Genomic DNA, 22,760 nt, shown 5'->3' with positions numbered 1-22,760 from the left:
GACTCTCACCTCACAGAGGTCACTCGCTCGACTGTCTGTCTGTCGTCTGTCTGTCCTCTGTCTGTCGTCTGTCTGTCCTCTGTCTGTCGTCTGTCTGTCCTCTGTCTGTCGGTCTTGCCACACAGTTGGCAGTCGTCCCACTAGACGAGCGCTGTTCAGGTCGTTTTATGACTCACTTGGCAACGCTGAAAAGGTTACACGAGTCGTAAAAAAAGGAGATGTGGCCATGAATGAGATTATGAAAAAATGTGGGTTGGTGCCTGAAACAGATTCCAAAGTTCATTCACGGATTATTCACGTGATTTTACAAACCCTTTATCTTCCTTCAATCTTTCCTTGCTCCCCTGTTTTAAATATTTTTGGTCATTAACTACAATTAAATTAAACTTCACATCACTTCAAGCCTTTTTCCAATGCAAGTTAATTTTACTACTTTATGAAAATCTGTTTGGTTTTTTTACTTTTGTTTTCAGACTTTCAGACTTAGGTGTCACAAAACTCTTGTGGTGCGTTCAAGGACGCATTGCAGCCACTACAAAGTCATACTAAAGGATAATGCCGTTCTGGTTATCCGGCTTCCACTTTGGTCCAGACTGAAATATTTGAACTATTTAACGGTGATATTTTGTGCTCATGTTCCCCAGAGGATCAGTCCACTGACTGCGCTGGTCCTCAGACCCCCATCATCAGGCTGACGTTAGTGGTTCTGAGTGAAAAGTCTCAACAATGGACTGGACTCATTTAGCGCAGACATGTCCTCCTCATGATGAACTCAGATCACAGAAACTTTTCATGCAGCGCCACCATCAGGTCAAAATTTAAATGTGTCTCAACTGTCCAATGCACAAGTGCACTTATTAGCACGCTAACATGCTAACCTGTGATAGCGAATGCAGTTGACATTGTATCTGCTTGACGTCATGTTAGCATTTTCATTGTGGGGGTGTTAGCATGCTGCCATTAGCATTTAGTTTATTGGTTCTGGAGCACGAGAGAATTCCCTGGAGGCTGCAATCAATCACTGCCCTGTCCCAGTCCGCATCACTGCTGACGTCCAATAGTAGGTGAGTGTCCGACCTGACCCTCGATGATGTCACTGTGTCGCCTCTGTAGCCCACTACACATGAACACACACGCTCTCGCACACACAGCTGATAAGACTTCAGTGCTGCTGTTCACCTTTCATTGCACAACTTCCCGCCTTTCTCTGTGGCTCAGTTCAGTTCTTCTTTCCTTCTCCAGGTGACACATTTTTCATGTTTTCTTACTGTGCAAACAGCAAAAAGTCACATTTTTCAAATAAAATAATTTGCAAACTAATGAATATTTTCATTCTTTTAAGTATAAAACTGATTATACATGATACTTCTTCATACTGCAGACAAGTCTCATGAAAAAGACCAAAACCAACTAAATGTTAGTCGATCTTTTAATGCTGTGGTGACGCTGTAAAGAAAATCCAAGCCTGGCGTTTCGTGCATGGACTCTTGTTTACTGCATTTCCTGTTTTATTTTGTAGTAGCTTTCCTTATGCATCGCAGTTTGTTTTACTTTCTGTCATTGTTGAGTTTCCCGCCAGCTTCACTCATCACCTGTTCTCAGTTATCCAATCAGTTCCCTCCATACTTATAGTCCAAGCGATCCACCGCCTGTTTGCCGCGTTGTCTTCCTGCAGACTGAAGTTTCAGTCTTTGTCGTCTCTCTTGTTGCTTTGTAACGTTTGATCTCTGCTTGATGTTTGAGTTTTGATTGTTGCTCGGCTGACCTCCCGCTCTGCTCGTCACCTCGAGTTATTTTCTGAATTTTTGGACTTGTAGCTGAGTCTCTTGAAGCTCTGAACATTACACATGGGTTCCTATTTAAGATGCATCTCTTAAAAACATACAGCCTGAATTATAAAGAATACATAGTTTAATTTTTTTTATTACAGGTGGAAATAGACTAATTCCCAGGACTGCTTTCAGTCGAGGATTAATCCACATATGCTGCTCTAGTGCGTATTTCCATCTGCAGGACTGTGTCTTGAGGGACTGAGTCAAAATAAACTACAGTGTGTTCACGGTAATGTCAGACACAAAGATAGTAGAGCAGTCGACCTGAGGAGTATTTGGGTGAAGGTCATGTAAGACTTCGTCCTGATTGAGGATTAGAATCTATTTTCTGTCTGCTTTGATTTTAAGATTCATGTGTCCAACATGCTGAACATCCTTATCTTTTAGCCATGCTGGCGACATCAAACCCGTCCGCACTAGCACTCACATGATTTCACATTTGAAAGCTGAGAAGCTGCTGGAGCTTGAACCCAAACTCTACAGAAGAGCAATGACACAATATCAGCACTAGATGTGCATCTTTCAGCTTCCAGGGTCATCTCACCTGTACTGAAAGACAAGCTGCTGAAAAGGTACAGGTACATGATAAGCATAGAAAATACAGCATGAAGTCTAGAATCAGCTGATGAGGGCCAGGTTAGGTTCTGGACCCTCTCCTTTTAGACCGTCCCACCCTTGTTATTGCTGTAGAGGCCTTGTGGGACTTCAGTGTTCAGAATGAGGGTGGAGGAGGTGTAGTTGTCTAACCTTACAGATTGGGTTCTGCAGGTCAGAAAGTCCAGAATCCAGTTGTAGACAGAGGTGCAGATGAAAAAAAAAAAAACCCTTTTGTTTTGATAGTAACATGTCAAAATGTCCTGTGAGATCAGGCTGCGAGGACACAGTTGAGCGGTTTGTCATCTGACCAAAATCGTTCTTTGAAGAAGACATAAGTGAAATGGATCTCTTTCAGCAATCAGGCTCATCCATTCAGATTAGACACCCTGATATCAGACAGGTATCATCCTGAAGATCAGCAGGTGGAACAGAAACTGAATGTTTTATGGTTCAGACGGAAAGATCTTAACATGATAGTAAAGTTCAAATCTGATGCTTGAATGAGGCAATTATTGAATGTAGGCCGATCACCTGAACAGTGAGCTGACTCCAAAGGTCCTTCAGAGCCGGCCTGATGACGAATTCACGACGGGGAGAAAAAAACAGGGATTTCGTAACAGATTTCTTTGGGTTTGAACATTGTCAACAGAAGTCAAGTCAACAAAACTTTGACCTTTCCTCACTTCGTTGTCATTGATTATAATTCTTCTAAGGTGTAATATGTAACATTTCCACATTACAATGTCCAACAACATGACTGAAACTGTGTTACACACACACAGAGCGAGAACAGAAGTCATCAGACACCAGCTGCAGTGGTGGCTGTTTAACGATGAAGGCAACTCCCATGATCCCACGCTACTTCACAAATTCATCAAACTGTCTTTTGTTTTCATTGAGTGAGTACGGTGGCTGATAAGGACAAACACGCTGCAAAAAGTCAAAACATTTCTTTCCTTTGGAAAGTGAACAGGCGTAAAAGGTCTGTTTTCTTTTCCACATTTGTCCTCTGGCTTTAACAATTTTACAACAAAGCAACAGCGAGCAGCCTTGTTCCCCCACTTTTCTCTCCCCCCAACAAAAACACTCTTCCGTCTCGTCTCTCTGGGGTCAAAAATCAGGCTGTACCACTCAGGGCTCCCCCTAGAGGCCTGGAGCACTTCCGCTGTGTTGACTCTCTTGCATCTGTTTTCAGAGTTTTAGACTTTGCATTGTTTCTGTGTTTGCTGCTTTTATTGTATTTGTTCTGCAGCACATTTTTTTCATTGCCATCGTTGTATTTGTTTTGGAATTTCATGTCTTTTTGCGGCACATTCCTCCTAATGGAAATGTTCTGGGCTTTTGCAGCGTGTTTGCGCTTAACAGCCGCCATAAGAGATCCCTTGTGGCAGAAATGACATACTGCAGGTTTAACGTTTCATCGTCAGCCACTGGAATGGCACAGCACACTAACACCTGCATGCTGGTAACAGCTGTGGTATTTTATCAGATACTTATCAATACTCCAGAGTCAGCATCCTCACAGATATCAGCACTTGTTCTCCCTCCCTAAGATAAAGCTGCCTGCTGTTGTTCATGTTCAGCATGACGACTTCCACAGTGAGATCACACGTAATCATGAAGAAACTTCCTGTCTTAACCTCCTTTCATTAATTGTATGTGAATTCATGTCATGGCGAACATGTTAGCAAACAGTTACTACTGATGCACCCTGCAGACATGGAGCAACATCATCATTCATCCATTAACCTCTAGGCAATATTCGCCGCTTTAGGTGGTAGATGTTCTACTTTTTTTCACCTGCTTGTTTTTCACTTTGTCTGCTGTTTTTTTGTGTACAGTGAATTTGATCAATCATCATTGCAGGAAATAGACTGTACCATGCAGTAAATGTGCTTAGAAACTAGAACCATGAGCTCAAAGAGAAGAGAGTCATTTGATTTGTTTTTAAACGATTCCTGCAGCATTAATTTCAGTGCAATCTAGAAGTTAAAGCCACAAAAAGGCAAAATTACAGTAAGTTTGAAGTTATGATCACCTTAAAAAATTGTTATGGGTCTCATGGAGACTGTTGTTTTTGTTATGATTTCCTGCTGCAGTGACCCGACCTGCACGCAACATTTTGATTATGCCTCATTTGGAGTTCACAAATTATGTTTTACATGCAATGAAACTGAATCATAAAAACCTGAAAAAATAAAAAGGAACATAAAGGATAGAGAACAATAGTGAAACAACTTTATGGATGAACGACTAACACAGTTTAAAAGGGTAGATAAGACATGTGCACGCAGTACAAGTATGGCTCCTGCATGCTGGCGGGGTAATTATTCCCTCAGATGAGGCTGCTAAAAATCAGCACTCCGATGCTCCGTGGTGTTGGTAGAACACAAGGAGTGAATCATTGTCTCAAAAAAGAAATTCCAACAACACAATAAGACAAACAATCCTGTTATTGAGAAGAGCAGTAATATATGAAGGCTTTTCTTAGTGCTGCTGAAGTCACATATTGAGAGCGTGCATACGGACACATGTTGTCCAAGGTCGACACAAGCCAACATGCAGGGGACAGCATGTGCAATCAACAGCACACTCTACACACCACTGTGCCAATAGACGGAAAGAGAAGAGTTCAGGTGTTAGTCATGAATATTAGGTTTATTAGGTTGTATTAGGTATTAGGTATATTAGGTTTTGTAGGCATTTGTTGGTTTCTTTCTTTGTCTGCAGATTACAGAAAAAATGCTGGTCTGATTCATGAAACTTGGTGGAAAGGTGCAACACGGGCCAAGACAGAATCCATTACATTTTGGGATGAATCGCAAGGTGAATGCACAAATTATTTTTCATCTTTGTTAATATTGCGAAGCAACTGGCCTTAAAATCTTAAAATCCAGTAGCAAAGTTCAGTTGACAATCGTAGAAATACGAAGACTCCGAGTCACCATCCAGATCCATGAGGACCAGTAATCATCTGATGTAGCCGACATACAGAAAGTAGTCATTATGGAGCGCTCGGGGACAGCCATCGTACAATGCAATGCTTTTTTTCAAACTATGGTGTTGCTATGGAAGCGTAAATACACAGATATGATGCAACTAATTATACTCTCACATCCAAATGCGGATTTCCAGTAGTTTTGGAAATATGTCCAGACACAGAAAGTTGGCATTGAATTCTTGGAGTTTTCCTCAAATAAGTTCTTTGTTTTTGTTTTTCTTCTAAAGTCAGCCTTTCCAGAGAGTTGGCTTTTCTTTTCCTTGACTCGGGTGCAGTGACCTTCCGCCTTCATCCTTGTTTTTAAGGTATAGATTCTCATTTCTAGTTGAAACACTCCCTCTGAAATGGCAGATTATTTTGAACAAGACTTCAAGGACTCAATTTCAGGCAAAAATAACTTGATAGATTTTTCCACAGCGAGTCCTTTCAGTCTGTTCTTACCAACCCGCAATTTAATTAAGCTGCAGCTTCACTAAAAGCATTTCTTTCCACATTTTGACATATCTACTCTGGGGAACGAATCAGGTTGGTGGCTAAAATATGGGGAAGCAGAGTGCCTTCTAATCCTTCTTTAATGCCAGAAACCAGTTTTTGATTCACAAATTTAGTGTCTTCATACATGGATACGAAGAAACCAGGCCAACAAGAATATCATGCACAATCTGTGAGAGTGACTGAGATCAGCCTCTGAACGCTTCACCGTGTTGTTTGCTGTGTTTTGTTCTGAGAAGCCTTCACTGAAAAACATTACAACAGCAAAGCTGTACATGAACACATGAACACACAGGATTCACATCACAGATAGTGTCAAAAACAAGTGAGTGATGATTAACTTCTGCCACCGGCATTATCTCCACGTCTTACACAACAGCTGCAGTGAACCATGGGACAAAAACATGTTTCCTCAGACAGCCGCCGTCCAGCCACCGGCAGCTAAGATCCGTGGGAAATACGGATTCATGCATTTAGTTTTTAACATATATGATGTGATGTGATGACATATGATCACACTGTTTTTTAATGGTGCAGCCTTGGTTCTACACCCTTGACACACACACACACACACACACACACACACACACACACACACACACACACACACACACACACACACACACACACACACACACACACAGAGATCATCCCCAGCTGAATTTACACGTCACAGCTGTAGAAATGTACCGATTTTATCTTTTGTGCAGCGACGTTAAGCATGATGTCAGTGATCTATGTTCGTTGCTCTTCTTTCTTTTGTCTGCTACCTGTGGGTCTTACCAGGTTTACCGGAAAAATATTTGAACTTTACACGTCATGAGAGCAAGAAATGAAGCTCTATGGAAAGTTCAGTCAGGATGCTTCTGCACGCTGCGGCCTGTCGTTTACCGTCCTGCATTCACTCCTCTTAATTGTCTGTCAATTGACACGTTGGCTGTTCTCATCAGCTGATCACATCTATCTAATAGCACTACGACACGCCTTCACTGTGAGCCCACCACCTCACTGCTGTCTTTAAATAGGATTTTCTCACTGCATTACTTCTTCATGCTACACCCCTCCACCTCCCCATCACCACCCAGTCTTTGTAGTTTTTCATCTTCATCATCCTCATCAGCCTCCATCCAGTGTCTGAACTCCATCTTATCTTGCTGCTCTCTCTCTGTAGAGTCCTAAAGACTTTCTGATAAGACTGAATTATCACGTCATCTGCCATAATAAACAATTAATGTCATGTTCAGTTCAGAAAAATGAAACAGAATCACTGATAACTTTAAATATTTTTATTGTTGTCTCCCCTCTTTGGGGGCTCAAGATTGCGACAAAACAGAACTAAGCGCTACCAACAGATAACAGTGTACAAAAATAAATTAAGGCAAGACAATAGAGACAGAAAACATACACTTCCCCCGTGTTCGAGGGTCAAACATCTCTGGAGTTGAGCTAACTTGGACTCATTTACTCTTTCTGTGCCATACAAATGGATATGATGTGCATTCATAATAAGTTATTATTAAATAGTAGAAATCACACGTTCAGTAGGACAATACACTGGAACAACAGTTTAAAACACTGTGCTGCTACGGATGGACGGGAAACATCTCCTGTTCAAACCAGCAGTCCCGACCGACACCATCTGGCCGTTGTATCGATGGTGAGCACAGTGAGGAATGTTAACTCAAAATCCCAGGCGGATTTTAACAGAAGTATTTTCAGAATAATGATCTGAAAAAAAGGGTGGGATTTTTAGAAAAAACACATCGCAGTAAAAATAATCATCAGCGGAGAATTGATTCTCTGTCATGAAGTCGTGAGGTTCCATCTCAAAGAAGGGAATTCTTAAAAAATCAGGGTTCTTCAGTACAACATTGACGAGATACAGTGTTCTAGAATCACTCACAAATTCTAGAATTTCCAACATACTGTTACAAAATTACTAAATCTCTGTTCTAGAATTTCTGATATGTTGCTCTAATTCAGTTCTAGAATTACACACGAGCTGTTCTAGTAACACCAACATTCCTTCAGAATTGCTAACATGATCTTCTTTCCTTTCCCTCCTTTTCTCTCCATCTTTACATCTTTTTCACTCTCTGCTGCAGGAGCTCCAACTGCTGGGCCACCTCGCTGGGCAGGTCGTCGTTCACCTGCGTGGTGAAGTACTTCCTCACCTCCTCCACCTCCCTCTGCCAGAACTCCTGATCCAGGGAGAACAGCTCATTGAGGTCCACATCCTCCCGCAGACCCTGGAGGTTCAGGGAGTTAGAGCTGGGCAGGTAGCCAACGGCAGACGGCAAGGCGTCGGCCTCACCGTTCACCCGCCTGAACATCCAGTCCAGCACGCGGATGTTGTCGCCAAAACCAGGCCACAGGAATCCAGCAGTGGGGCTCTTGCGGAACCAGTTGACGTGGAAGATCTTGGGGAGCTTGGCGCCGGGGCGGTCGGCCATGCTCAGCCAGTGAGACAGGTACTGTCCAAAGTTGTAGCCGAAGAAGGGACGCATGGCGAAGGGGTCGTGCATGATCACTTTGCCTACAGAAAAGACATAAATCCGTCCTTATTTGTTGTCACCTAAAAATCTCACAAATTCAGTGGTAAAACCTTCACGCAGATGAAGATCTTAGTATTGCGTCAAGGTTGATCAATATCCGGGCAAGCAGCCCTTGTCAGATCAAATGCTTTTGAGTTACTAAGCAAAGGGACAAGGCTGAGAATAGTCCTTTAAATCCATCGAATGGTGGTCAGACTCAAGTATCTTGAGGAAGATTAGGTACTGACCTTTGTGTTCAGCTGCAGCGGTGGCCTCTGACCTCATGGCTGCTCCAACAAACACCCCGTGCTGCCAGCTGAAAGCTTCGTAAACCAGAGGGACGCCTGAAGAAGCAGAGTTATAAGTTAGATCAGAACTATCTGATTATCGTTTTTTATACATCATTGCATCTTCTTCCATTCCTCTTCGTCCCCTTCTGATCTCACTTCTGATCCCACTGCATGCTGTCTCTGTCCTTTTCTACCAGTTGTTTGGTTTCAGGTTTTCCACCCAGTTCCTGCTCACCTTCTGGCCTGCGCCCTCCAAAGATGATGGCCTCAATGGGGACTCCCTCCGGGGATTCCCACAGAGGGTCGATGATGGGACACTGACCGGCTGGAGTGCAGAATCGAGAGTTGGGGTGAGCAGAGGGTTCACCTGAGGAGCGAGAAAGACAAGAGGGAAAGTTTTATTCCACAAGATGTTTGCCTTACTCTTAAAGTATGTGACATTTTCTAGTGATATCATCCAGGTTCTCATGACTTTGAGAGGCTGATCTGCATACAGTGAAATAGACCCTAACTGAAGAATATTTGACAAACGCAAACTCTCACCATCTTCTGAGCTCCATGGCTTGTTCTTCCAGGAAGTGATGGTGACTCCCTCCGGCAGCGATTGGTCCATTCCTTCCCAGTACACACCGCCATCGCTGGTCTCGGCAACATTGGTGAAAAGAGTGTTTTTGATGATGGTCTCCATGGCGTTGGGGTTGGTTTTGGCTGAGGTGCCGGGCGCAACTCCAAAAAAGCCGTTCTCAGGGTTGATGGCACGTAGGTTGCCTGGCGAGAGGAAAATACCCACATCATGTGTAACAGAAGTGATGATTGTAATCTCAGTGTCCCTGATGGCAAATTGAACTGGAATCCCTCACCTTGGTCATCAAACTTCATCCAGGCGATGTCGTCTCCCACACATTCGACCTTCCAGCCTGGCAGCGTGGGGCAGAGCATGGCCAGATTCGTCTTCCCGCAGGCGCTGGGGAAAGCTGCTGCCATGTACTTCTTCTCCCCAGCAGGGTTGGTGACACCCAAAATCTAGAACAGGAGGAGCATTTGGTTTGGTAAGAGTAGACAGGTTGCAGGGGGAAGTCCTTACGATTTGTTATGCGTTGATAGGTGAGGTCAGTCTCTTAATTGATAAATGTTTTCATTCCTTACCAGCATGTGCTCTGCCAGCCAGCCCTCCTCCTTGGCGATACGTGAGGCGATGCGCAGAGCAAAGCACTTCTTCCCCAGCAGGGAGTTTCCTCCATAACCACTACCAAATGAGACGATCTGCCTGCTGTCCGGGATGTGGGCGATTAATGTCTGCTCGGGGTTACAGGGCCAGTTGTTCACCAAGGGCTCTGGAATTCAAATCAGTAGATTTGAATCAGTGGACAGCAGTTGATGTATTTGCAGCATGTAGTAGCAGTAGTACAAGCAGTACTGACAGTATCATTAGCATTGCCTCAGCGCAGCAGAATGAAAAATGAGCTGACATTGTTGACATACTCTTGAGCGGCAGAGGACAGCCGACGGAGTGCAGGCAGCGTACGAACTCGCCCGTCCCCAGAGCGGACAGCACGGACTTCCCCATGCGGGTCATCACCCTCATGCTGGCCACCACGTAGGGAGAGTCCGTCAGCTCCACACCGATCTTAGAGAGGGGGGAACCTACCGGACCCATGCTGAAGGGAATCACGTACATGGTGCGACCTGAGGACAGAGAGTCAGACACGTCAGGATTTAAATTGTACTGACGCCGTGTACTTCACTGCAGCTGATGAGACATCCATTATTGAGTTTAAATGTATGAAAGCATCATCTTAAAAAGCAAAAAAACTTATCTCTTCACTTCAGCCTTTAATTAGCTGTGACTTCCTGATGAAAGCCTGAAACTTTTGTGCTTTGCTATGCACTTATGCACTGCTGCACTTCTTTTAAATTGCTGTATCATGCTTGATTTTACGCTTTTTATGTACTCTATTTTCACATATATTTTATTACTGTTATTCTATCTTGCTTTTGCTGTCATTATCAAGTGGATTTTATTCTCCATCTTATTTTCCATTCAGTTTTTTATTCAGTTTTTTTAAATCCAAGTTTTTCTGTCCATTCTGTCTTTTCTATGTGAAGAACCTACTTTGCTGTAAAGCACTTTGAGCTGCAATTCCTGCATGAAAGGTTATTATATTATTAATATTGTTATTATCAAGAATCTGTGGAGATCATCTGACTCTTTCTGCGAGTGAATAACTCTCATCTTACATAATTTAAATTTAAGTTCAGCAGTGGACTCCATATGTCATGATGCTGTCTAACAACTGATAATTGATAAAATCTGTCTAGTTAGATCTGAACCTCATTCTCTGTGGTACCTTTCATGCAGCCGGGGAACCGCTGAGCCACAGCTTTTTCAAACTCTTCCGGGGACATCCAGCGGCCCAGCTGGCTGACCCCGCCGCCCAGAGGTGTGGGCACCGTGTCCCTCTGGTCCTGGGTCACAATCACAGTCTTGCTCTCCACACGAGCCACGTCCCTCGGGTCGGTCCTGGCCAACCAGCTGCAGAGGGAGGAGGGACATTAGGACACAGGGACATTAGAGCTTCTGTTGATTCAAATTCGAGATTTTAGAAATCCAAAGTAGCAGGACAAGTTTAACATTTGTTATCTGAGGAGTTGTTCATATATTGAGTTATATTTTTTAAGAACATTCTTTCTCTTTCTCTTCTCGTTTTATTCTCATCCTTTTTCTTCTTTATTGCATATCTTTTATGTTTATGTGTATGTTTAATCTGCTGCTACAACAAAAGAATTTCCCAATTGGGATCAATGCAGTAAAGTCTAAGTCTAAGTCTAAGTTCATGACAAAGGCTGGAGCACATTTTTTGCTGCAAGATGAACAAACAGAATCTCAATGTAAAACTGACCCCCGCAGAAATGTTTGAACATTATTTGTTTGAGAGCAGCTGATAGGCAGGCGTTGTCTGACTGAACGAGCCAGACTTACTGGTTTGTCACGATGAAGACATTTGTTGTTTCTTAAAACAGCTGCTGACGGTCGACTTATGCACGCTGTCTTCAATAACAAGACGATGGTGCAGTGTGCAAGTTACGTTGAGTTACCGCTGTCTTAGTAACACAAACAACCACAGCAATGACTGCTGAGAGTCAAAAATGCTAAAGGTCCTGATGTTGTTGACCAGGTGGATCGTACTGTTTCCTTTTACCCAAACAAAAAAAAAATACAGCTAAAATTTCAGAAAATGTCCTGTGATATTGTACTCTAACCCACCTAAAAAACAACTGAATGCCAACCCACCAGTTCTCATATTTGCTGAGCTTCTTGATCATCCCCTGCTCCTCCAGCTGGGTCAGGATGGCTTGGTTCTCCTCCTCTGAGCCATCGCAGATGTGGAGGCAGTCTGGCTGACACAGGCTCACCTTAGCTTCCACAAACTCCTTAACAGCCGGACTGAGGGCACTGAGATCGCCCTGCAGGACCCTGGGACGGCACTGGTTCTGGGACTGAAGCTGAGGAGGCATGGTGGAGGAGTCTGGAGAGAGAGAGTCGATAGACAGAGGAAGAAGAGACGACAGGAAGTCTAGGAGTGGACCGGCCCAGAGAAAATATTTAGGTGAGGGTGGGGAAGAAAGGAAAGAGGAAGAGGGGTAAACATGAGGACAGGGACAGACAAATGAGGGTGAGAAGGAGGACGAGAGGACATGAGAATAACATAATAAGGGTGAGGAGAGAAGGGATAGAAGAGGAGAAAAGTAAGGAGAAAACAAGGAGAAGAGGGAACAAATTTGAGAGAAGAAGGAGAGGAGGAGAAAGCCAAAGAAATCATCAGTTTAGCACATGAAAAAGTATAATAAAGTGTTCAGATTTCAAATACGTCCTGATTTTTCCATCTTTCTTTGCTCCGGGCCTTTTACAAGCTGGTAACTTTTGTCTCATTTCTACTATTTTGCACCATCAAATTTCAAGAAATGGCTGCAACCTCCAGGTCAGACAGACTCTGGGTGATGCAACAGCATCCCTGTGCAGATCCCCTCTGATTCACCATCCCTCCTCACACACACGCTGAAAAGAAAGAGCGTCCGCTTACCTTCAGGACTTTGTTTGGAGCAGAGAGCCTTCAGCTTGGCCTCATCAGGTGCTGCGTCTCTGTTGGCTGTTTTCAGGAGAGTCCAGCCCTGGTTCTCCTTCTTAGTGAGTTGTATCACTGTGGAGAAGGTTCGTTCTCTTTATACCCTGGGGAGTCCCACAGGAGGAGGGAGGGAGAGGAGGAGGAGGAAGGGTGGGGGTGTGTGAGGAGGTGTGTGGGGGGGTTGGCTCATCCTCTGGGCTATTTGCATGAACCTGTTGTTCTCTGCAGATGTGAAAAACATGGTGTTATGGAGCAGTGAATCATTAATCAGCAGCGCGATGTAATGTCGTTTTCACATAACTGCCCTGCTGATAGCTGGCAGAGAGACAGACAGCTTTGTCCTCGTCACTGCTGGCACTATCTCCCTCCATATCACACTCACCCTGAAGGGACACTGATAATGTCTTGTTGCGTGGACATGTCAATAATCATGGCTTCATACTCAAGTCGTGCAGCCTTTTTGGGTTTGATTTCAGTGCGACCTGGATGAAATGTCAAACATCAAATAACACTGAAGGGAACAGGTGTGTTCAGAGCTGCTCTGCGTTATGTCCTCAGGTGTGAAAGAAAAGTTCATTTGCATGTTTGTGCTTTTTGGACTCTTTTTCCTCTGAATCGACTAAATGAAGTGACATCACACTCGTCATCTCTCGGCGTTAATCATCAGATAAGAGCCCAGATTTCAGCTGAAAAACATGTTTCTTCCCTCTCTCTCAGTCCTCTGGGTGTGGAGACCTCTTGTCCTCTTGCAGCAGCTGTTGCTGAACTTTGACCCACATTACAAAGTGATATAAGTTCAGGGTTCGGCATCGTCAGGCTGCCGTGTGACATGGGAAGCGCATTGGCTGGCCTCCTTCTCATTGGCTGACAGACGGGGGCTTGCCCTCATGTGGTCAAAGGTCAGCCAAGTGAATGCGTGTGCATGTGGGTGTGTGCAGTTAAAGGGAATCCTGAACAAAGACAAAGAGAAAAGTTAGGAGAGCTGAAGCTGTTCATGCTTTTAGTTCTGTTAGTTACAGCCGTAATGATGACGATCATAGCAGAACAGCTCTAATGATCAGACTGTGGAAGCGCCAGGTTAACATTAAATGGCTCTACACTGAATAAAGCGCTTCATTCAATCTCCAAAGAGGCTGATATGCTGCTATTATCCACAGAAATGATTTCTGTTGTAAACTTTTATTTCAGTCAGAAGAAAAACAGTTGGCAAAAATCCTCAAAACCACAATTAGAAGAATATTTACATATCAAACTATATTATCCTTGTCCTGAATGTTGATGCATTTTGCTTATTGAGCCAAAAATCTGTTTTGTTTTTCTCCCTCCAGAAGTGAACAGTGTGAGTACTGCGTGTTTTAGTCATGCAGTACCCCAGTAGTACCATTAGTAGAAGGAGGAGGGGAGTAGTAGCAGCAGTAGTTGCACTTAATCGGCACTGTAGTAGCAGTGGAAGCTGTAGTTAATTTAAGTATTATTTCTGAAAACAAGACTTGGGCTAATGTGGGGATTTTCTTGCTCTTCTTGTGCAGTCATGCTCTGAAACGCTGAGCAGGCGGATGTGAATGTGCCGCGACACGCCTGGACTTGACCTCAGCACCGATGCAGCAGCCTGCAGTGGCTGCACAGGGGTCTGATTTAATACTGCACAAGAGGAGGAACGGACAGGGAGGAACGCTGCATGATAATGGCATTCAAAGTTACATAACGCCCTCAGCTCAAGTGTTTTATGAACAGTGTTGTCAGTCGTGTGCCTCCCTGTCAGCAGTCATAAAACACAGACACCTGCAGGATTTTAAGCCAGCTGTGTTTGCTAACATTTACACCATCAGAGCGAACGACTCAAAGCGGCGATGACGGACGAGCTGCGAGCTGATTCATGACAGTAATAGTGACACTTAATAGTTCCTAATAGTAGTAATAAGTGAGTTTTCTATGTGTTAGCATGATGTTAACCTAGCAAACTGTGCAGGATTGGCTAAATGTGAATAATTCACCATAAGTTTATGAACTTAAATTATCAACAAAATTATGTCATGGCAGCCATTTTTCCCTCCTGTGAGGAAAAAGAATAAGATGAATTACATTTAATTACTAATTACTGTTCTTATCTACGAATCTACATCAGTCAATATTTTGGTATGAAAACCAGCATTTTCAATCTAACCAAGTACACTGTTTCATAAATACATTTCTGGTATTTGTAGCAAACCAAACTGCATTAAAAACGATTCAAAATTCAGCGAGTTATGATGATTTTAACAGTGGATTGACCTCCTGATTTACATGCATTAGGAAGGACAGCTTCCCCAGATCAGTGTGGTATCTACAGCTCTATATCTATCTATGTAACCTTCCTCTCATGCAGTGCATGCTGGGATAGGCCTCAGTCCCCAGTTGCTCTGCGCAGAATATGTGCGACTGACTCAACTGAAGGTAAATTTAGTAGCTTTTTCAGACCTCAGGGTCTTCAGCAGTGGATGGAAGTGGCTCAGGCGTCATCAGGTGACCCAACTGTGACGTCTGCAACGTGCAGAATTTAACAACCAAAGAGGAAGATGTTTCCTTCTGGAGGAGGCGAAGAGCCAACCAGAGCAAAGCGAAGTGAATGGTGGCCTAAAGGTTACAGAGGCGAGGGACCAGGGATTCAATCCTGGACTGGCAGGATAAATCTGGATGCGTAGAGAGAAGAAGAAGAGCTTGAGGAAGGCTTTAAGCCCAGCCTGCTGCTCAGCGGCCGGCTGACGAGCCAACTCAGTGAAACATCCTTAATCAGCTAAAGGTTAAAAAAATCAAGTGGACTCAAACACAACTCCTATGGGACGATAATGCTGCTCTTTGTCTGCTGGAGCCATAAATTAACACTTTCATACGTCAACTATATGTCAGTGTTACGCTTCAGCTTGTTCTGCTGCCCCCTAGTGTCCAAAAAGTGCTGGAAAGATGAAGAACGCTCCAAAAACACCTGTTTGGATCATTCCACAGGTAAACCGGCTCATTGGTGAAAGGTGAGAGCATCATGATTGGGTATTAAAGGGGCGTCCTGGGAAGGCTCAGTCGCTCACAAGCGAGGATGGAGCGAGGTTCACCACTTTGTGAACACATGATTGGATGAAGGATATGAACACATGAGCTCAGTTCATCTGCAAATGATTTCGCTCTGTTTCCATTTACATAGAGATTCGGGCGTCCTCTCCGTACTCTTACAGTCTGTTGATGACATTATCCTGCAGCTGGATTAGAAGCTCCAGCTGTACGACAGCAGTGATAACACAGACTAAGCTTTCAGATAGCGTTCAAAGGAAGTTTGGTGTGTTTATGAAGCAGTGGATGTGCTGTATCACAGAACAAGTCAGAACAATCTAAGTGTGCCGTTATACTGAGAAGTGAGTGCCTTTATTCCACTCTTGTTTGTTCTTGGTTCAGTCAGTAAGAAGGACAAACTTTTCCAAACCTTTTCTATCATGACTTGACTGCGTGATGCGGGATTGCACATTTGGCACTTATCAGGTACAATTAGCTAAAACTAAAGCAGTCTTAGATAAAAGTGGACCTGTGTTATTCAAAGTAAGACCCTCAACTCATTTGAACTAAGACCATTGTTAAAAAAGATGCTGTGTGTGTGTGTGTGTGTGTGTGTGTGTGTGTGTGTGTGTGTGTGTGTGTGTGTGTGTGTGTGTGTGTGTGTGTGTGTGTGTAATAATGTTTTAAGGGGTACCACTTAATTTTCCACTTGATTTCCCTCAACAGACACCGTAAACTTATAGATTAATTTCATATTAAGTCTTTTCAATTAACTAATTTCTGTATTTGTGAAAATCAAAAATCAATAAGAAATTGACGAGAAGCTCATTGTAACAACACCAAACTTTACACTGTGTTGAAAAACGCTGTAAATTACATTTTCATGTCAGTGACCTGGTTGTGTACGACAGGACAAAATGTTTCTGGTCCATTACGACATCCTCTGATACATTATACATTCAAAACTTCCACTGCAGGACGGCGTCAAACATAAGCCAGGCTTTGTGTTAAACTGGCACAGGGAGATATGCTATCTCAGTCCCTCCTGTAGGCTGTTGCTCTGTAGGTTTGCAGCTGGCAGGGCAGCGATTAACAGCTCACAAGAACGCCACAAAAATTCCAGTTATTTATATCTGAAGCGGCCAAACTTGATGCTACGCGTTCGGTGATAAGAGACTGAGCAGAACAGACATTTTAACTGTCAAGGTTACACAATGTCAATGATTTGGATCATTTTTTTCTATGAATGAAGCCAACATATTTCAGTCTTCAGGGTGTTGTAGCTCGAGCTAGTCGACGACGTCGAATGGTTTGTATGGGCTCACGTGACCTGCTCTGCTTGAGTTAGCTATAGCTAACTAATGGCAACCTCATGTAAAACGCAGCCAATGCTAACGATAGCTTCAGGTGCAACATCTGCTTTAGCTCATGTGCTAATCATATAATCAGACACTGTGTGTCAAGAAGTGATGGAGGTGCAGTGAACAGTATTTTAGCCACACTAGCAGCATAAGTCTGTCGATGGTACCGCCACTTTTTAAAATGTGGACGTTCATGGTGCCCAGATGATGCATCTGAACCCCCTTAAATTTACAAGTTTTGTATAATTTGAGCAGCATTCCCATCAGCCTCAGCAGTACTCTGTGTGTACCAATTAGCTTTTGTTAGCATGTTAAAGATGGTGGACATAATAAGCTTTATACCTGCTAAACATCTGCATGTTAGCATTTTCACTGGTGTTAGCATTTAGCTTGGTGCATTGCTGCAAACCCCCACAGAGCCACTGGCGTGGGCTTAGTGTACTAATACATCCGTTCATTTCAGGGCTCAGATACTTTGCCCTCAGTCACTGTATATACTCATAAACGACACAGTACACAATCTATATCATATCTAGAGATAATCATGCAGTTTATCACTGGTTTATGGTTGGCGGAAGAAAGAGTTTGACCATCTGTTAAAAGCCCAGATAACACAGGATGAGCATATGACACAGAGACAAGCAATTAACTGAGAACACCGACAGCTATAAGTTCATAAAACCCCTGAAGAAATGCAGCGCACAGCAAAACAGGATGAGCACGAGGGACAAAAGCGGTCCCCTACACCTGCTTTTAAACAATGATGGACCGTAAAAATTACTTGTACGAACCTTTACAGTTTTACAGATCCAAGCTGAAAATGAACTGTGTTTTTTGATTCAGCTGTGGTGATAATTCAGCTTCAGATTGGACACTTTTACAAACTCAGATCCAAACCAGCTGCACACTACAAACTGTCAGTGTTCAACAGCTCCTGGGACGCCTTCAGGGCTTCCTGGAAGTCCTGGAAATGCCATTTAGATCAATGCCATCAAAATCTGAACAGCAGATGTGTGAGAGTGCTGGTGTGCAGGAGGGCTGCAACAATTATTTTCAATATGAGATAATCAGCCAGTTATTTTCTCAAGAGGTGACCTCTTCAGATGCTTGTTTCAACAGCCCAAAACCCAAAGATTTTCAGCTAATTATGGTAAAATACTGAGAAAACCACCAAAGATTCATACATGAGAGGCTGGAATCTGAGATGTTTTGGCCATTCTTGGTTAAAAATGACCAGAAAAAAGATCAGAGGGACAGAAAAGGAATCTGAGCTTTAAATTTCTGGGAAAGTCAGAGTCTCTGTCCTACTTCGGGGTTCAGTCAACTCTGACGCTCTCGCTGTTACTGCAGTGACGACAGCAGCTGGCACAAAACAGACTAAATTGTGTCACTCAGCCTCGGTCCCAAATGTTCAGCGCATGATTTGAACTCTACAGCAAACATTAGCTGCAGCCAAAGAGGTTAAAGTACACCGACGTAAAACATGTGCCTGATAACAATACGGGGGGAGACCCTCTTTGTCATGAGATTAATTATGTAACAGATCCTGCAGCTTGTGGTCCTTCCTGATAATCTGGACATTTGTACAAACAAAAAGTGGAAAATTGCAGATCAAACAGTCAGTCAGGGATATCCTGGAAACATTTTCCAGGCCTGGAAAAGTTTAAGAACACTGCAGGTTATCTGTAAATGTTTTCACATTTTCACTGCCTCCGGCCTTTATGCTAAGCTAGGCTAAACACACCTCCCACAATATTTAACTTCTGTTCTGTGTGAAGGAACTCCAACACTTCTTAAAACCCCTGAGTGTGAGATATTAAGGTGATTTTAATATCTTCCAAATCGTAAAAACTTTAAGCCCATTCATTGACTTTGAGCGTCTCACTTCCTCACAGGACGGAGACATCTGAACAAGCCTACAGGAGCTGTTTCACCTGCACCTTCAGCTCCTGAGCTCCGTCTGGATCCTCACATCACAGCCAGCATTTGACTCCTCGGAGACCTTTATGTGATAACCAGGAGAAATGCAGGCGGTTTTAATGAAGCAAGGAGAAAACAGAAGGAGCAAAGTCATACAAGTCATAAACTTGTAAGAGGGATAATGTAAGTGATAGAAAAGAAGAGGCAGTAAAGATGAGAACTATCCAAATAAGAGCAGAGAAGTCACATCCTGCAGGATTTGCATGTTCGACGGTGAACAAGGAAATCTTTGGACCGAGGACTTTAACATTAGAAGTTCATGTGTTCTGTAATGTTCCTACATGCACATGAAGAGCAGATAAATGCTGCTTGTGGGTCGTATCATGTTCATGGAGGCTGGCGAGACTCTGAGGAGCAGGAAAGCAGGAAGTTCCTTCTCAGAGTCCAGTGAAGTCCTGATGGATGAAGAGACACAAAGATCAGAATAAACAGGTTGGTAGCACTGTTGGACAGCGCGGCAGTGACACCCAGTGGACTAAAACAGGAGTGACACATTGAGGAGAACCTGCAGCTTCACAGTGGATGGATGGTAATTCTGTTGGATGAATGGAGTATCAGCCATTTATAGAATCTTTGGCAGCTAATTAGTCGATTGGGCCAATGTGTTTGCTCGTTTTCCAATTATTAATCAACATTTGTTTACGGCTGTGTGTTCACCTAAACATTTAGCATTTTTCTGCCTCTTTTTCTTCCCTTTTCTAGTTTTCTATCCACATAGAACTGCCGAGAGTTTTCATTAAAGATTAATTTAAAACTGATGAACAGTTTGGTGAAAACCGCTTCAGCTGATCTTCAGTTTAGTGTCATAGTTGAGGAAGGAAACCAGTAAATAGCCGTTCATAGCTAAGGGGCTACATGTTCCTTTTTGGGGTGTTTTGCAAAAGAAATTACTAAAACAGCTGTGGATAAGCTGTTCCTGATGTGGACTGACCAAAAATAAAACTGGAAATATCCAGACTCACTTTTTGATAAATGAATGTAGAAAATAATAATAATTTGTGTTAATTTAAGGCCAATTATCTGTTAAAAATGACATGAACTCCGTTTCCCATTGAAAAATCCAGGATCTATACGGAGAAGTAAATACTGTTTTGTCTCAAAAGTGTGACTGCTGAACACAACATGTCTAACATCCCGTTTCAGCATATGTCAGTTTCCAGCTCACATTACTTTCCACCTCTGCAAACTGACTATTATCATCTTTGCTAACACGGCACATTACATGTCAGCATGAACCTGTTCTGAAACACTGCTGGAAGCTTTGTCAACAGCTGCTCTTCCTCTGGTTGTTTTCTTTGGCGCATCAGTGTTTCTTTCTCTTTCAGTCTGATTTTACTTTAAACAGTCTAGCAACTCGCTGCTAATTTTGGCTGCCTTCCCTGTGCTTCAAGGACAAATATGTGAGTAACAAAGAATATATTCAGGTACACCGCATGGAGAGAACCCAGGCAGCAACCTCCAGGGCTGAAAGACAAAGCCAGCGCTGGAGAGCTAACTCAAATATTAGACTATGATTATTCTGGATTCTGCTGTTTTTGCAGCAGATGTTGAGGCTGTAGTGTCTAATAATGGCTGCAGCGCCCGTGTGACCGTTCTTGTGCACAATCACACTGGCCCATCAATGGTGAGTGTGGTGTTAGTGATCAGCTCAATATTCTGAAACAACAGCAGAGTTAACGCAGGTCATTTCTATTTAACGTCATGTTCGTTTCATGCCACTATCAAATTTCAGGCTTTCTCTGTCAGTGAGGACAACAGGGCAGATCCAGTCATCTGATTGGCTGTTGCTTGGCGTGGAATCAGCTGACACTGCCCTCAGCGGTTTATAGTGTCCTGACTACACTGTGCTTCAGAGGTATCTCATTAAAGAAACATCTGGTTATACAAACACTTTAAAAATGAAAATGAAAATATTAAGATTATATACACAAAGATCAGGTACTTTCTCAGACACACCTTTGTTTTCCTGCTTGTGTAAGAAACTTTAACTTGAGGACGATGAAGGTTTGGTTGCCCAGGTTTCCATCACAGCTCATCCAGCAGGGGGCGCTGCTGGACTGTTTGTCTGAAGAGCTGCTTTACACTGAGAGCCTCAATCTTCTCCATCATCTGACTTGTCTGCTCCTCTTCCTCCCTCAGAGCACTGATGCTGGCCTCCTCTTACTCTTGTAGGAGCTGATGAAGCTTCTTAAACTGCCCCTCTGTGTCTCAGGATGTCAGTCAGCCGGGGTCTCAGTGGTTAGAGTGAAGGTGCTTTTTTAAAATAAAATTCCTCTTCTGTGTGTGGAATCAGCAACAGTTTATGTTTATTTAAGAAGAGATAATGCACGTTGTTTTAAGATGAGCACTTCCATCGTGTAAATGCACCAGATTTAGCCACGCAGGCTAAATGGACTGTGTTCTATGTACAGAGCTGTAGTTAGCCTAGCTTAGCATTAAGACTGGAAGGACTGGTCAAAACCTTCACTCTTGTCCAGATCACCAGCTCCAGTCATGACACCCTGCTGGTGTGCAGCACATTTGTTTTCTACCCCAAATACATCAGGGTGACGTGGCACCTGAATGGGCAGCAAGTGACCGTGGGCGTGACCTTCAGCGACGTCGGAGACTGGACCTATCAGGTGCACTCTTTCCTGAAGTACACACCTGAGCGACAGGACAGGGTCAGCTGTGTGGTGGAGCACACCAGCCTCAGCTGTGTGCGGCATGGCCTTGAACTGATAAACAACCAGTCACAATGGCGACACATAACTTATTGAATCAAATTACAGGGAACATTAAATCATACATCACTGACATGGAGCCGGGTGTCTTGGGACGTGGTGACAGCGCCACCCTGTGGATCATTGCTGCCTTACGAGATCCAAAAAAAGCAAAAACAAAGACTAAGAGTGTGTGGTAAAGCTAGCAGCTCTGAGGCTGTTCTTAAGACACTAAACCATTATTTTAGCTTAGCAACATGCTAACATTCTGGTAACATTTATCGTCTTCTTCATCTCAGTTTTAGCGTGTTTGCTAGCTGATTAGCACTAAACGCTATAACTGAAGCCTGTGGGATTCTAATTAGTTTTGCAAATAAACAAAATCAACTGTTCAACTGTTATTTTTACAATGATGATGATGCTAGATGAAGAATTTGGACAATGGGAATCCAGACCTAACCATGCATATACAAAACTTGTATGTAGTTTGGGGTCAGTCCTTTCAGAAGAAGACTTCTTGTATAAAACCTGCTGGTGGCCTTACGTGAAAAATCAGTTGCTGACATAGCTGCTAACGCTAACATGTCTGAACTCCCAGTGGCCCTCCGGTGGTTCCATCCCATGTTGCCATGGTTACACACAAAGCTCAGAGAGAAGAGCTACATGTGTCAGGGAACTCGGTCTCCATGACGGCGGTAAACAGGTCTGTCAGTGTGACTTACACACAGGTGAAACATTAGCCGGACAGAGAGAAAGACGCCACACGCACTGAGGCGCGCGCACACACACACACACATGCTCACACGCTCAGGACAGGTCAGGACAG

The 22,760-nt window shown here is 43.5% G+C and overlaps 1 protein-coding gene across 1 annotated transcript; it reads right to left on the bottom strand.

Annotated features, from left to right (window-relative positions):
• Positions 1-7,953: 7,953 nt before the first annotated feature.
• Positions 7,954-12,281, bottom strand: pck1 (phosphoenolpyruvate carboxykinase 1 (soluble)). The gene is made up of 9 exons (XM_070958724.1): positions 12,039-12,281; positions 11,095-11,279; positions 10,229-10,432; positions 9,893-10,080; positions 9,607-9,769; positions 9,290-9,514; positions 8,982-9,113; positions 8,705-8,800; positions 7,954-8,458 (listed from the first exon to the last, which is right to left on the bottom strand). Exons 1-9 carry the CDS (start codon positions 12,260-12,262, stop codon positions 8,001-8,003), a joined length of 1,875 nt encoding a protein of 624 aa, XP_070814825.1. The 5' UTR covers positions 12,263-12,281; the 3' UTR covers positions 7,954-8,000.
• Between the last annotated feature and the right edge of the window lie 10,479 nt (positions 12,282-22,760).

This window comes from Chaetodon trifascialis, chromosome 3, assembly GCF_039877785.1.
Source record: "Chaetodon trifascialis isolate fChaTrf1 chromosome 3, fChaTrf1.hap1, whole genome shotgun sequence".
NCBI lineage: Eukaryota > Metazoa > Chordata > Actinopteri > Chaetodontiformes > Chaetodontidae > Chaetodon > Chaetodon trifascialis.
The sequence above is the reverse complement of the archived record's forward strand: the minus strand, read 5'-3'. Positions and strand labels throughout refer to the sequence as shown.

What these genes read in the sequence shown, in the direction of transcription:
- pck1 (XM_070958724.1), bottom strand. Translation starts at nt 12,262, where the DNA reads ATGCCTCCTCAGCTTCAGTCCCAGAACCAGTGCCGTCCCAGGGTCCTG. An exon ending in CTCAGCAAATATGAGAACTG is followed by an intron (nt 11,280 to 12,038) that starts GTGGGTTGGCAT and finishes CTCCCTCTGCAG; the next exon opens with CTGGTTGGCCAGGACCGACC. An exon ending in GTTCCCCGGCTGCATGAAAG is followed by an intron (nt 10,433 to 11,094) that starts GTACCACAGAGA and finishes CTCTGTCCTCAG; the next exon opens with GTCGCACCATGTACGTGATT.